Raw genomic sequence first — 16,091 nt, 5'->3', positions numbered from 1 at the left:
ACAGCACTGTGTTTTCGGCAGCAGTACAGAGACTTCCCATCCCACTCCCTGAACAAAATTGAGTCAGGCTGAGCACTGCTCAGCCATTTACAGGAAGCTTTGTATTTTCTGAATGAGTACAGGGTTTTCTCTGATTAGCTGGGGTAGAGACTGTGATGTCTTTAGACCACCTTAACCAATCAGAGGAAATTTTGTATTCATTCAGGGAATACAAAGCTTCCTGTGAATTGCTTTTTTTTTTTTTTTTTAAACAAAATGTATTGAAATTTTCAACAAGTGATACAGACATTAAATAGACTGTAATGCAAAAGTCAACAAATAATACTTGGTCAAAGTAACAGGCAAAGCCAAAAAGGCGATTATCGAAGTAGTAACAGTAGATTTGACCCAATAAGGTGGGGTGGGGGGGGGTGGTAGAAGGAGGTCGGAGGGAAAGAGGTGTGTAGAGGGTACTACCGTTACTATTGGCACAACATTGCTTTCCCCTGTACTAAACATATCTAACCCATACCTCCCACAAGGTGATGTCATATGATCACACCCTGAATAAAAGCCCACACCAACCACCGTTCTAGATTGATAACACACAACAACCAATTTCCTCCCATAACAACTCCTAATCCAAGATCTCCACCCACCCTATGGTGATGTTATGCAACTATTCCCCAAATGAAAGGCATCACCATACAATTGTCTAAAAACAATGACTCACAACGACCAACTCTCACATCATACAACTATTTCATAATCTTCCCTTACCCAACTGTTAATCCATGACAACCCCCAAAAAATAACCCAACAATTTTCTCAGATTGGTTTCCACTTCTTTGACAACACCTACTCCTTAGAATAATGACATCAATGCAACAAGGACAGAGGACATCCATCTACAAACCTTCAGAGACGATTTTAATTTTAATTGTATTTATTATGCAGTTATTTCTTGGAATTATAGTTCTATGTAGAGCTCGCAAAAGATTTATCAATTTTTTTTATTTTTTTTTTACAGTTCTATACACCAATACATGAATATTTTTCTTTATAACACTAATCCCTCACTTGGTTGTTACACATATATATTGTATTCCCTTTTCTACATTTGTACCATTCAGCAAATGGAAACATTTTCATTGGTATTATATAATTCCAGATAAAGGAAGAAGCTTTGTCTTCATAAATATCGGTCTAAACATTCTACCCTATGAGGGAGGTGTCAGTATGTAGTATAAATATATGCTTGATTACCTTTAATGGAACACAAATGAATCCACCAACATTCCTCTCATTATTGTAAATATACACATTAAGTCAGATTGAAATGTGCTCTCTTGTATTATTCATAGTGCACTTAACTACAGAGTTGGGTTCGATGGATATACATATTCTACATTAATATTACTTATTTATAGTGATGCCAGTCTTACTGCTGAAATGTATTTCTTGAGAGATGTGCTAATATTAGACTGTACAAAATCGACTCCTTTTTGTTTAACCACTTCAAAACAGCCAGAGGATTCAATGTCTTTGCTTATCTATTTCAGGCCACTACAAGGGTACAGTCTATATTGTGCACATATTGTTGACAACGACATTGCCAATAGTTGTCAAAAAAATAAACAAATTTAGCATTATTGATTCATAGCACTGTATACACCAATAGCTGGAAAATACAGAAAGATGATAGAATATAAATGAAAATCTGATGCCTATTGTGTTTTACAAGAATCATTCATCTAAAATGGATACTTCAGTTATTAATAAATGCTGGTGAGCTGGACCAACCAACTCTGATCTCTTCCTCTGTTTCTAGATATCTCCTTCTTTGCCATAAGATCCAATTCATCCTAGACACAACAACGCAGTATTACTAATCTTAAAGCATTCTCTGTAATGTAGAAAAAATGAAGGCTGGACTCTAGGCAGATATTTTGGCATCTGTTTGCTGCAATCTCCTGTATGAAGATCTCACAGTGGGAGAGGGAGAAGCAGCACAGGGAGCCAAACAGTCATGCGACAGTAATCTTCTACCAACAAGGACATGCCAATAGGAGGGTGACAGGGACATAAGCTCATCAATATACTGCTCCTCATTTCACTGTCCAGTCACAGGCTGGAGGATGACAAGACCAGTATGAAGTTACTTAAAGTGGATGTACATCCCATTCATGAAATTTGACCTGGGCACATATATCTGTAGTGTTTACTAATCCTTCTCCAAAGCCCTAAGTCCTGTATCTTTCTGCTGCTCCGTTCCTCTGTTATCAGCATCATAACTTCTGACAAGTTCTCCAACACAGGAGATAAAAGCAGCTGAAAATTTGGGGTGGGTGCATAGAGATAGATTAGCAGAGAGCTGATCTAATTACAGGACAGCTCCGCATGCTTCTTCCTTACTCTGCCTATGTGGAGGGGGGGGGGGGTGTGCCTTTCCTCCAATGAGCTGTCACACAGAGTATGCCAAGACTCCACACCCATTGCTGGAACAGGAAGAACAATTTTAAAACAATATTCACTTTATAAACAGTGTAGAAAGCTGAAGACATGAGATATACAAATACAACTTATGTAGGGAGATTTGTCTCATTTCTCTGTATTATCTGAGGCTGTTCACTTCACTGGGTATATGTAAGGGTTTACATCCACTTTAACTTCACCAGAGAAAAATCAGGTCTCCTGTCCTGCCAGACAGGGATGTGCTGTGTGTTAAAGAGCTGTGTAAACCTTTAGACTGAATGGACAGAAATTCAAATCCTTTGGCAGGTAAAGCAGATCTAGAATATGTATTTAGCGATTTATCTTAAGTTTAGCATTGAAAAATATAATAGAAACTGTAGAAAATGTTCATAATTTTAAAATTATTTTTCATATTAATTACACTGCTCAAAAAAATTTAAGAAATACTTTGAAAACACATCAGATCTCAATGGGGAAAAAATGCTGGATAGCTAGAATGATATGGACTGAGTAATGTGTTAGGAATGAAAGGACGCACATCGTTTAATGGAAATTAAAATTATCAACCTACAGAGAGCTGCATTTAAAGACATCCCAAAAATCAAATTGAAAAAAATTATGCAGCAGGCTAGTCTATTTTTCTGAAATTTGATTGCAGCAACTCAAAATGGTACTAGTTGGTACTAGTTTGTATGGCCCCCACGTGCTTGTATGCATGCCTGACGTCGGGGCATACTCGTTTTTGAGACGACGGATGGTGTCCTGGGGATTTCCTCGCAAATCTGGACTAGGGCATGACTGAGCTCCTGAATAGACTGAGGTGCCACCTGGTGGCGTCAAAACATAATGTCTCAGAGGTGTTAAATTGGATTTAGGTCAGGTGTGCGTGGGGGCCATTTATTAGTATTAGTTCCTTCATCCTCCAGGAACTGGCTGCATACTCTCGCCACATGAGGCCGGGCATTGTCACGCACCAGGAGGAACCCAGGACCCACTGCACAATAGCGTAGGGTCTGACAATGGTTCCAAGGATTTAATCCCATTACCTAATGGCAGTCGGGGTGCCATTGTTTAGCCTGTAGAAGTCTGTGCGTCCCTCCATGGATATGCCTCTCCAGACCATCACTGACCCGCCACCACCAAACCAGTCATGCTGAACAATGTTACAGGCAGCATAATGTTCTCCACGGCTTCTCCAGACCCTTTCATGTCTGTCACATGTGCTCAGGGTGAACCTGCTCTCATCTGTGAAAAGCACAGGGAGCCAGTGGCGGACCTGCCAGCTCTGGTGTTGAATGGCAAATGCCAAATGAGCTTCACAGCGGCAGGCAGTAAGCACAGGGCCCACTAGAGGAGGTTGGGCTCTCAGGCCACCATACTGAAGTCTTTTTTGAAGTTTGGTCAGAGACATTCACACCAGTGGCCTGCTGGAGGTCATTTCGTAGGGCTCTGGCAGTGCTCATCCTGTTCCTCCTTGCACAAAGAAGCAGATACCTAGGTCCTGTTGATGGGTTAGGGTTCTTCTACGGCCCTGTCCAGCTCCCCTAGCGTCTCCTCCATGCTCTTGAGACTGTGGTGGGAGACACAGCAAATCTGGTAATGGCACGTATTCATGTGCCATCCTGGTGGAGTTTGAATGCCTGTGCAACCTTTATACGGTCCAGGTATTGCCTCATGCTACCAATAGTGACAGTGACCCTAAATTGATCAGAAATACAGTCTAGACGTTGTTAATGTGGTCAATGACTATTCTAGCTGGAAACGGCTGATTTTTAATGGAATATCTACATAGGTGTACAGAGGCCCAGTATATTCCTTATACTCTCAGTGCTACTTTCCTGCCTCCATCTGGGTGTATTACTTTCTCAGTCACTAATTTGGAACAAGCATGTCGATTTAAAAGTAAGACTGAAGTCAGAAAACCTCATTCGGCATACTTGTTCCAGGTTAGTGGTCCAAAAAAGTTTTGAAGCCATTAGATCAGAATGACTCTTCCATACACTTAGCCCATGGTAGTCTTCATACAGTCCATATTCTAAGTTTCATTTAAAGAGGACCCACAACTGGATTAGTTTGAGGGCTGGGAGCTTTTAGTAAACCTATAACTGACTTTGAAGAGGAACTGAACTTTAGAAGCTATGCCAAATAAATGCAAAAAGAACCGAAAACCACAACGCTTATGGCCACTCTGTACCATAAAAAGTCCACAGTCATATGTTAAAAATATGTGCTCATGACTCCCAACTGAGTGTTAACAAAAGGTACTTTATTAAAACAAAATTACTGAATTAATGATGATAATTGCATCAATAGTGGCAAGCTGTCATACTATTACCCTTGTACTGTGGTTCTGATAGAAGAAAGATCCCCCACATAAGGCTAGAAGAGTGGATGGAGATGGACTGAGTTCGAGTCAAAAAACCCTGGGCCCAGGATCGCTCAGGCCAGCACGGCTTATAGGAAGTGATGTCACAGGAACCGGAAGTCACCAGGAGGAAGCCAAAGAAGGATGGAGATGGAGCAAACATAATGGGTTGCTGTGACAAGAGCGCTTGACACCTCCCGGTAACTTCCAGTTCCTGTGACATCACTTCCTGTGAGCTGTGCTGACCTAAGTGATCCAGGCCCAGGGACTTTTTTCTTTTTGGAATTGTGGCCAAAAAAAGCAGGCAGAGGGCAATGGACTAGACACTTGTGTCGGAGTGGAGGCAGCCATCTCCAGAGAGGCAGAACTTTATTTTCTAATGTCAAAGCTGCCCAGTGATGACAGATGATTTGATGACTGGTGATAAAATATTCAATAGAATCCACAGGGTGACTGATTCAGAAGCAGGGGTATCCTTGCACTGCAGGTTTTTAGGTACAACTTTCTCTCCAGCACTGAGAATAGCAAGTAGCACAGAAGTGAACTCACCAAATCTCACTTCATACTGTATGTCATGAGTCTTCCAGTCAAAGGCAGCAGTGCACAAATAGCATTTCTAGATGTTCAGAATAACATAGCAAATCTTCACTTTGAGCTCAGGTACACTTATGTAAAATAACAGGAAGCTGCTATACATGAAAGTACTAAACTTTTTGTTCTGAAATCCCATGAAGGAGAACAAGTTAATGTTGTTATATTTGTTTGCACAAAATATCAAATTTCTAAATTTCTGTACAGATGTAATTTATTTATACCTTGTTTTGAATGGTAGTAATAAATGGTAGAAGTAGAGGGAATAGGACGTTCCATACACTCACCCACATACTGAACCACAAAGAAAGGCTCAGTGTACCCTCTGCTGTGTTATAAAATAGATTATCTGCATGGTCTTTCCACATTTGATGCTGTAGGTCCATTTTTATTCAGTATATTCCTTTGCCGTATTTTTCACTCTGCTGGAAAATGGTTTAAAACAGCCATATTCCTACCTCAATAAAAGTATGAAAACCAAGCCGAACGTAGCCCTGTAGCCACATTTTTTGGCGATGCTTCTGTATCCAGTCCCTGTGTACTTCGAATATATAAATTCTTAACACGCAAGCGGACTGCAGTATTGATAATGCACAGGCCTGACACCAGGGGAGCATTCCACTTATTTTAGTAGGCCCCCCCTGGTCATAAAGCTCCTTAAGAGGTAATACTACGTGCTTCTGATTTATTCATAAATGAAGCATATGTACACTACATAGTCTTCAATTATGAAAAGATCATTGGTATGCAGTCCCAGGAACACAAATAGCATTTCAGTGTCAATGTCAAAAGAAAAAGCTACATGATTTGTAGCAATATCATTGCTTCTATAGCAGAGTTCTGACTCTGGTTTCTCAAAACTTACAAATATTCAAGTTAAGGTGCCCCACATGAGAATAAAAATAGAAACAATTAAGGAAGAAGACCTGACCCTAATCGCCCTCCGTCTTTCCCATGGTTGATTAGTGGGATAGGGTGCAGTTCCTTTCTTATTATTTTGTTTTCTCTGGCTTTTTACTGTCTTATTCCCCCGGGAGCAGATATGTTTTAAATATAAAATGTAACATGCGCTTTTGGGTTTGGTGTCAGACGTACCCTTCTGTCCCAGCTTGGTCTCCTGTGGCTATGGTTGGTTGAAATATTTGGCTGCATGGAACGCACAACTACTGTTTCATCTCCCTAACTCCTGGAACTTCCTTATTATTTATTTATTTTCACAAAACATACAAGGCCAAATGTCTGTACCCGGGTTTTGCTTGTTTTATACTTCGTTACCTGTATTGTCATACTCAATAAAACTCCTAAATAAATATAGAATTTAAAAGGAAGGTGACCTGTCACAATAAATATTAGCAAAAGACAGTTAATCCAATTTTACCTTTATGTGGGGCAGGAAAATCAAACCACTAAAAGATGTTAAATTGTTGTTTTCTAAATTCACTGTGTGAATTCCCCTAAACTGGTCAGCTGGAATAAGGTCAACAGATCTGGAAACATGAAAGAAAAATTAGACAGTTACATATATTAGATTTGGAACTAATCGACAACAACGCTGAATAATTTTAGACTAGCGTGTAAGAAGAAAGTTATAAACAGCATACCAATGTTCTGATACGGGGAAAAGGAAGACATTGTTTAGAGCAGGCATCACTAAACGGTAGACTGCAGTCTGGATCCGGACCGAGTCACTGTTCCGTCCAGACCCACGGCTACTCCATTTAGGGGCTAGTTCTGTCCTCCAGCCTCTGCCTCTGTCATTATCACAGCAGAGCAGTGAGCGGGAGGCAGGAGAGATCGAGAGTGAGGGGCACAGTAGGATGGGAGTGAGAGCATGGAGGACGGGAGTGGGAGCAGCCCAAGATAATTTTGCAGATTAACTAGCAGGCGATTGGTTGCTAGGACACAGAGCAGTCCCGGTAACCAATCACCAGCTCTTTTAAATGCAAACTTAAAATTTGGCAGCCCTCGCTCCCGCCCCAGCCCTCCATACAGTGCTACCATGCCTCTCGCTCTCTCCTACCTTCCACGCTCTGCTCTGTGTACCTGTCAGGTACGGAGTGAGGAGGGGTAGAGGTCCCGGCTCTGAAGGATGGGGAGCAGGGGATGCTTGATGTGAACATACAGAGAGCTCCACTTTTGGGGGGGTGATGTAAATGGGCAGAGATATCTATTGTGTGTGTGTGTATGTGCGGTGGGGGGGTGAGGTAAAGGGGCGGTGAGCCCTACTGGGGCAGGGGGGTGGGTAGGGTTGCTATCTCATCCCTTTCAACCAGGACACATAGAAACATAGAATGTGTCGGCAGATAAGAACCATTTGGCCCATCTAGTCTGCCCAATATATCTGAATCCTATGAATAGTCCCTGGCCCTATCTTATATGAAGGATAGCCTTATGCCTATCCCATGCATGCTTAAACTCCTTCACTGTATTTGCAGCTACCACTTCTGCAGGAAGGTTATTCCATGCATCCACTACTCTCTCAGTAAAGTAATACTTCCTCATATTACTTTTAAACCTTTGCCCCTCTAATTTAAAACTGTGTCCTCTTGTGGTAGTTTTTCTTCTTTTAAATATGCTCTCCTACTTTACCGAGTTGATTCCCTTTATGTATTTAAAAGTTTCTATCATATCCCCTCTGTCTCTTCTTTCTTCCAAGCTATACATGTTAAGGTCCTTTAACCTTTCCTGGTAAGTTTTTTCCTGCAATCCATGTACTAGTTTAGTAGCTCTTCTCTGAACTCTCTCTAGAGTATCTATATCCTTCTGGAGATATGGCCTCCAGTACTGCGCACAATACTCCAAGTGAGGTCTCACCAGTGTTCTGTACAGCGGCATAAGCACTTCTCTCTTTCTACTGCTTATACCTCTCCCTATACATCCAAGCATTCTGCTGGTATTTCGTGCTGCTCTATTACATTGTCTTCCCACCTTTAAGTCTTCTGAAATAATTACTCCTAAATCCCTTTCCTCAGATACTGAGGTCAGGACTGTGTCAAATATTCTATATTCTGCCCTTGGGTTTTTACGCCCCAGGTGCATTATCTTGCACTTATCCACATTAAATTTCAGTTGCCAGAGTTCTGACCATTCTTCTAGTTTTCCTAAATCCTTTTCCATTTGGCGTTTCCCTCCAGGAACATCAACCCTGTTACATATCTTTGTGTCATCAGCAAAAAGACAAACCTTACCATCGAGGCCTTTTGCAATATCACTTATGAAGATATTAAACAAAATTGGTCCCAGTACAGATCCCTGAGGTACCCCACTGGTAACATGACCTTGTTCTGAATGTTCTCCATTGACTACAACCCTCTGTTGTCTGTCACTCAGCCACTGCCTAATCCACTCAACAATATGGGAGTCCATGCTCAATGACTGCAGTTTATTGATAAGTCTTCTATGTGGGACAGTGTCAAAAGCCTTACTAAAATCTAGATATGCAATGTCTACTGCACCTCCAACGTCTATTATTTTAGTCACCCAGTCAAAAAAATCTATAAGATTTGTTTGACATGATCTCACTGAAGTAAACCCATGATGTTTTTCATCTTACAATCCAGATTATATTATATTATATTATATTATATTATATTATATTATATTATATTATATTATATTATATTATATTATATGCAAACATATTATTACCCAGGTTCTGAGGCTAATATAATGCACATAAGGCACTAAGTTCCTTTCATGTTTTTCAGATTATTCTTTTTTGCTCTGCACAAAAAAAAAAAAGCTTAACAGTGTAAGCTCCAATTTACACATATAAGTAAGTAGGTCCAATCAGTAACTTATCCCCCCTTGCTATATGGCTGCTGAGCTGTGTCCCTTCAAACTTTCAAAAAATAAAAGTCACAGTCTGAAAGAACTCTTCCTGAGAAAACCCATAGTGCTCTGGAAAACCCATGGCATTAAAGTATAACTAAAGGCAAAACTTTTTGTTTAGTTTTGGAGAGGAGAGGGATTACAAGACCTGACAGTTTTTTGCAGTCTCGGCCCCCGATAAGGAGATTCACCCTCTCTATTGGTCCGGTTTACAATTGTCATTGAAAGTGAAAGTAATAGGGTTGAGCGGACACCTAGATGTCCGTGTTCGACGGGTTCGGCCGAACTTTAAAAAAAAGTCCGGGTCCGTGTCCCGGACTTTTACCGAACTTTTCCCGGACACCGAACCCCATTGAAGTCAATGGGGACCCGAACTTTAAGGCACTAAAATGGCTCTAAAACACCAAAGGAAAGGGCTAGAGTGCTGCAAATGGCAGCAAAACGTAATTAAGAGCATGGCAAGTGCTCTGCAAACAAATGTGGATAGGGAAATAACTTAAAACAACAAAAAAAAACAGAAAAATAAAACAATGTTCTTCTTCATCTCTGAAGGACGAGGCCCATATGGAGTAGGAGGGAGGTTGAGGTGGTGGTGGATGTGGCGGTGACATAGGCGTGCGCACAGGGTGTGCTGGGTGTGCCTGGGCACACCCTAATCACCTAGGGCACATAGCATTGCCAGTGAGGAGATGGGAAAGATCTCCCTGGGACCTGCTCTGCTCTATTTCTCCTTGCCTACAGGTACATGGCCCCGATACATTACTCTCCCTGCTGGCAAACACATGCATGTGTATTTCAACTTTGGGGTGCACACCTTAATGCAATAGGCTGCGCACACCTATGGGCGGTGTAGGTGGAAGCGGCGGTGGAGGAGGACCAGGGCCGGATTAACAGCATCATGGGCTTGGTGCTGAGGATTTTGAAGGGCCTTAAGGGCCGTGCCTTGCCATGCACCCAGAGGAGGAAGGGTGCAGCCATGCATGCCTAATTCAACATGGGATGCTGTCTCTGAAGCCCATAAACACATCCATGCATCGCCAACTGTCCCTCCTTGTCCGGCCTTCACGCTGTGTGGGGAGGTTCTGAGGGTGCTGCCTGGGGAAGCGAGCATAGAAGCCAGACTTCTGTGTTTACAAGTGACAGAAGAGCGGTAACAGTGAATAATATGGCCAACCCGGGGCCTATATAAAAGGTAGGGGCCTGGAGCTGCAGCTCCAATAGCCCCTACATTAATCTGGCCCTGAGGAGGAGGACGAGGTAGCCAACACTGCTTCTTTTCAAAAATTTTAAATGAGGGTACACCCCAAAAGAGTGAGAAAGAGCAAAAATGGAACAATGGGTGGGTAAGGTCGGTATCCATTGCTATTCTGCATAAGGTACGGAAAAGTCCCGTGGGATCCATGCCTGGTTCATTTTAATGAACGTGAGCTTGTCCACATTGTCTCTGGACAGGCGGCTGCGCTTGTCTGTTATAACGCCCCCAGCCGTGCTAAATACCCGTTCAGATAATACACTGGCTGCAGGGCACGCCAGCACCTCCAAGGCGTAAAGGGCAAGCTCAGGCCATGTGCCCAATTTGGAGACCCAGAAGTTGAAGGGGGCAGACCCGTCATTCACTACATGTAGGCGTGTGCACACATACTGCTCCACCATGTTGGTAAAATGCTGCCTCCTGCTAAGACGTTCCATCTGAGCTGCTGGTGCTGCTGTTTGTTGTGGCGTGCTGACAAAGCTTTTCCACATTTCGGCCATGCTAACCCTGCCTTCTGAGGTGCTGGCGGTGCCCTGGTTGCGTTGGCGACCTCCTCCTCCTCCTCCTCTGCCTTGTGCTTCCACTGTGGCCCCGCTGTCAGATGGGAATGCCAGCAGCATGGCGTCTACCAGCGTGCGCTTGTACTCGCGCATCTTGCGATCGCGCTCCAGTGAGTGAATTAAGGACGGTACGTTGTCCTTGTAATGGGGATCCAGCAGCGTGGCCACCCAGTAATCAGCACAAGTTAGAATGTGGGCAACTCGGCGGTCGTTGTGGAGACACTGCAGCATGTAATCGCTCATGTGTGCCAGGCTGCCCAGAGGCAACGAAAGGCTGTCCTCTGTGGGAGGTGTATCGTCCGTGTCCTCTGTATCCCCCCAGCCACGCACCAGTGATGGCCATGAGCTGGCCTGGGTGCCACCCTGCTGTGAACATGGTTCCATCTCCTCCTCCAGCTCCTCCTCCTCCTCATCCTCCTCATCCTCCAGAACTGTGCCCCTGCTGGACAATTGCGTCCCTGGCGTTTGCGTGTGCAGGAACCCACCCTCGGAGCCCCTTGCGAATGACTGCCCTGAAAGCCTTGGAAATGTTACCTCTTCATCCTCCTCCTCCTCCTCATCCTGTGCCACATCCTCTTCCATCATCGCCCGAATTGTTTTTTCAAGGAGGCATAGAAGTGGGATAGTTAAGCTGAGAACGGCGTCATTGCCACTGGCCATGTTGGTGGAGTACTCAAAACAGCGCAACAAGGCACACAGGTCTCGCATGGAGGCCCAGTTATTGGTGGTGAAGTGGTGCTGTTCCGCAGAGCGACTCACGCGTGCGTGCTGCAGCTGAAACTCCACTATGGCCTGCTGCTGCTCGCACAGTCTTTCCAGCATGTGCAAGGTGGAGTTCCACCTTGTGGGCACGTCACATATGAGGCGGTGAGCGGGAAGGCCGAAGTTACGCTGCAGCGCTGCCAGGCGAGCAGCAGCAGGGTGAGAACGCCGAAAGTGCGCACAAACGGCCCGCACTTTCTGCAGCAGCTCTGACATATCGGGGTAGTTTTTAAGGAACCTCTGCACCACCAAATTCAGCACATGCGCCAGGCAAGGGATGTGCGTCAAACCGGCTAGGCCCAGAGCTGCTATGAGATTTCGCCCGTTATCGCACACCACCAGGCCGGGCTTGAGGCTCGCTGGCAGCAACCACTCATTTGTCTGCTGTTCCATGCTCCTCCACAACTCCTGCACGGTGTGTGGTTTGTCCCCCAAACAGGCAAGTTGTAAAACTGCCTGCTGTCGTTTACCCCTGGCCGTGCTGAAGTTGGTGGTGAAGGTGTTACGCTGTCCGGATGAGGAGGCGGTAGAGGATGAGGAAGCGGAGTAGGAGGAGTTAGGAACAGGAGGCAAACTGAAGCGCCCTGCAATCCTCGGTGGTGGAAGGACATGCGCCAAATTGCTATCCGCCTCAGGCCCATCCGCCACTGCATTTACCCAGTGTGCCGTTAGGGAGATATAACGCCCCTGACCGTGCTTACTGGTCCACGTATCCGTAGTTAGGTGGACCTTGGCACAGATGGCGTTGCGCAGTGCACACCTGATATTTTCCCCCACTTGGTTGTGCAGGGAAGGGATGGCTTGCCTGGAAAAGTAGTGGCGGCTGGGCACGACGTACTGTGGGACAGCCACCGACATAAGGTTTTTAAAACTGTGCGTCTCCACCAGACGGAATGACAGCATTTCAAAGGCCAATAATTTTGAAATGCTGGCATTCAGGGCCAGGGATCGCGGGTGGGTAGGGGGGTACTTCCTCTTCCTCTCAAGTGTTTGGGAGATGGAAAGCTGAACGCTTCCACGGGACATTGTGGAGATGGTTGTTGGTGACCCAGGTGGTGGTGTTGCTGACAGATCGTCTGTTTGCGGGGTGGCAGGTGCCGGTATCACTACAGATGTGGCTGGAGCGGCCGAGACTGCAGCAGAAGAGGAAGCAGGATGAGCCAGAGACGTTTCTTGGTTTTGAAGGTGTGTACTCCACTGCAGCTCGTGCTTTGCACTTAGATGCCTGATCATGCAGGTTGTGCTCAGGTTGAGAAGGTTTATGCCTCGCTTCAAGCTCTGATTGCACAGGGTGCAAACCACTCGTGTCCTGTCATCAGCACATTTTCTAAAGAACTTCCACGCTAGAGAACTCCTTTGAGCTGACTTTGGTGCGCTCGTTCCCTTGCTGCGTTGGGCAGTAGCGGGCGTAGTGTCTAGGGCACGGCCGCTCCGCTTCTGCACCCTGCTCCCTCTTCTGCTGTGCTGGTGGCTCTGTGCGACCACCGCCTCTTCCTCCAAACTACTCAGGTCACCTGCATGACGTTCATTCCATGTGGGGTCGAGGACCTCATCGTCCTCCACATCATCTTCCACCCAGTCTTCACCCCTGCCCTCCTTGTCGGTCTCCACAATGCTGAACGCCGCAGCAGTTGGCACCTGCGTTTCGTCATCATCGGAGACGTGCTGCGATGATCCTTGCATGTACTCATCTTGAGAAATAAGTGGTTGGGCATCGCTGCACTCAATCTCTTCCACTTCTGGGGCAGGGCTAGGTGGATGGCCCTGGGAAACCCTGCTGACAGAGTCCTCAAAAAGAATAAGAGACTGCTGTATGGCTTGGGGCTCAGACTGCTGGCCTGATTTGCAAGGGGGTGAGGTGAAAGACGGTTGGACATTGGCTGCAGGTGCCAACTCTGACCTTTCTGCAGTAGACTGGGTGGGAGACAATGTGAAGGAACTGGAGGCACTGTCAGCAGCAAACCAATCTACTATCGCCTCAACTTGTTCTGGCCTCATCACTTCTAGGGGCGTTTGATGCCCTACCAAATACTGATGCAGGTTCTGTCGCCTACTCACACTTGAGGAAGGTGTTTCACTTGTGCGTGTAGCTGGCACAGATCGACCACGTCCTCTCCTTGCAACAGGAGCTCTACCAGCAGCACCACGACCCAGGCCACGGCCCTTATTTGACGGTCTCCTCATATTTCTGTAATTTAAGATCTTGCCCTAGAAAGGTTTTTATTGAATAGCGGAATAGGAAATATGATCCAAAAAAGTGTATGTATCTCGCACGTACAAAACCACACTAGGCCCCAATTACTATTGTTTCTACCCCTAAAAGGATGGATGAGGAGTAGGAGGAGTATGGAACAGACAGCACCCTCAAATCTTCAGAAGTATGAGATGAACCCCAAAAACTTGGAAAGGTGGATCTCACACGTACCGACACAGACTATCCCGCAATTCAATTGATCCTCAAAGGTTTTTATTGAATAGCAGAATAGGAAATATGATCAAAAAAAGTGTATGTATCTCGCACGTACACAACCACACTAGGCCCCAATTACTATTGTTTGTACCCCTAAAAGGATGGATGAGGAGTAGGAGGAGGAGTATGGAACAGGCAGCACCCTCAAATCTTCAGAAGTATGAGATGAACCCCAAAAACTTGGAAAGGTGGATCTCACACGTACCGACACAGACTATCCCGCAATTCAATTGATCCTCAAAGGTTTTTATTGAATAGCGGAATAGGAAATATGATCAAAAAAAGTGTATGTATCTCGCACGTACACAACCACACTAGGCCCCAATTACTATTGTTTGTACCCCTAAAAGGATGGATGAGGAGTAGGAGGAGGAGTATGGAACAGGCAGCACCCTCAAATCTTCAGAAGTATGAGATGAACCCCAAAAACTTGGAAAGGTGGATCTCACACGTACCGACACAGACTATCCCGCAATTCAATTGATCCTCAAAGGTTTTTATTGAATAGCGGAATAGGAAATATGATCAAAAAAAGTGTATGTATCTCGCACGTACACAACCACACTAGGCCCCAATTACTATTGTTTGTACCCCTAAAAGGATGGTTGAGCAGTAGGAGCAGGAGTATGGAACAGGCAGCACCCTCAAATCTTCAGAAGTATGAGATGAACCCCAACAACTTGGAAAGGTGGATCTCACACGTACCGACACAGACTATCTCGCAATTGAATTGATCCCCAAAGGTTTTAATTGAATAGCGGAATAGAAAATATGATCAAAAAGAAAGTGTATGTATCTCGCACGTACACCACCACACTAGGCCCCAACTACTATTGTTTGTACCCCTAAAAGGATGGTTGAGCAGTAGGAGGAGGAGTATGGAACAGGCAGCACCCTCAAATCTTCAGTAGTATGAGATGAACCCCAAAAACTTGGAAAGGTGGATCTCTCTCACACGTACCAACACAGACTATCCCCCAATTTAACTGATCCCCAAAGGTTTTTGATTAAATAGCGGAATAGAAAATATGATCCAAAAAAAGTGTATGTATATCACACGTACACAACCACACTAGGCCCCAATTACTATTGTTTGTACCCCTAAAAGGCTAGATGAGGAGTAGGGGGAGTATGGAACAGGCAGCACCCTCAAACCTTCAGAAGTATGAGATGAACCCCAACAACTTGGAAAGGTGGATCTCTCTCACACGTACCAACACAGACTATCCCCCAATTTAACTGATCCCCAAAGGTTTTTGATTAAATAGCGGAATAGAAAATATGATCCAAAAAAAGTGTATGTATATCACACGTACACAACCACACTAGGCCCCAATTACTATTGTTTGTACCCCTAAAAGGCTAGATGAGGAGTAGGGGGGGTATGGAACAGGCAGCACCCTCAAACCTTCAGAAGTATGAGATGAACCCCAACAACTTGGAAAGGTGGATCTCTCTCACATGTACCAACACAGACTATCCCCCAATTTAACTGATCCCCAAAGGTTTTTGATTAAATAGCGGAATAGAAAATATGATCCAAAAAAAGTGTATGTATATCACACGTACACAACCACACTAGGCCCCAATGACTATTGTTTGTACCCCTAAAAGGCTAGATGAGGAGTAGGGGGGGTATGGAACAGGCAGCACCCTCAAACCTTCAGAAGTATGAGATGAACCCCAACAACTTGGAAAGGTGGATCTCTCTCACACGTACCAACACAGACTATCCCCCAATTTAACTGATCCCCAAAGGTTTTTGATTAAATAGCGGAATAGAAAATATGATCCAAAAAAAGTGTA

The 16,091-nt window shown here is 44.7% G+C and overlaps 1 protein-coding gene across 2 annotated transcripts in view; it reads right to left on the bottom strand.

The window, feature by feature from the left end:
• Positions 1-16,091, bottom strand: part of LRRC9 (leucine rich repeat containing 9) — a 174,702-nt gene that overhangs the window by 58,951 nt on the left and 99,660 nt on the right. For both annotated transcript variants that reach the window (XM_082275541.1, XM_082275542.1), the window contains exon 24: positions 6,789-6,897. In XM_082275541.1, coding sequence (XP_082131667.1) covers positions 6,789-6,897 — 109 coding nt within the window. The remainder of the gene's footprint in view (positions 1-6,788; positions 6,898-16,091) is intronic.

Source organism: Pelophylax lessonae (genome assembly GCF_965119305.1).
Source record: "Pelophylax lessonae genome assembly, chromosome: 13".
Taxonomy (NCBI): Eukaryota; Metazoa; Chordata; class Amphibia; order Anura; family Ranidae; genus Pelophylax; species Pelophylax lessonae.
This window is presented reverse-complemented; position numbering and strand designations above follow the sequence as displayed.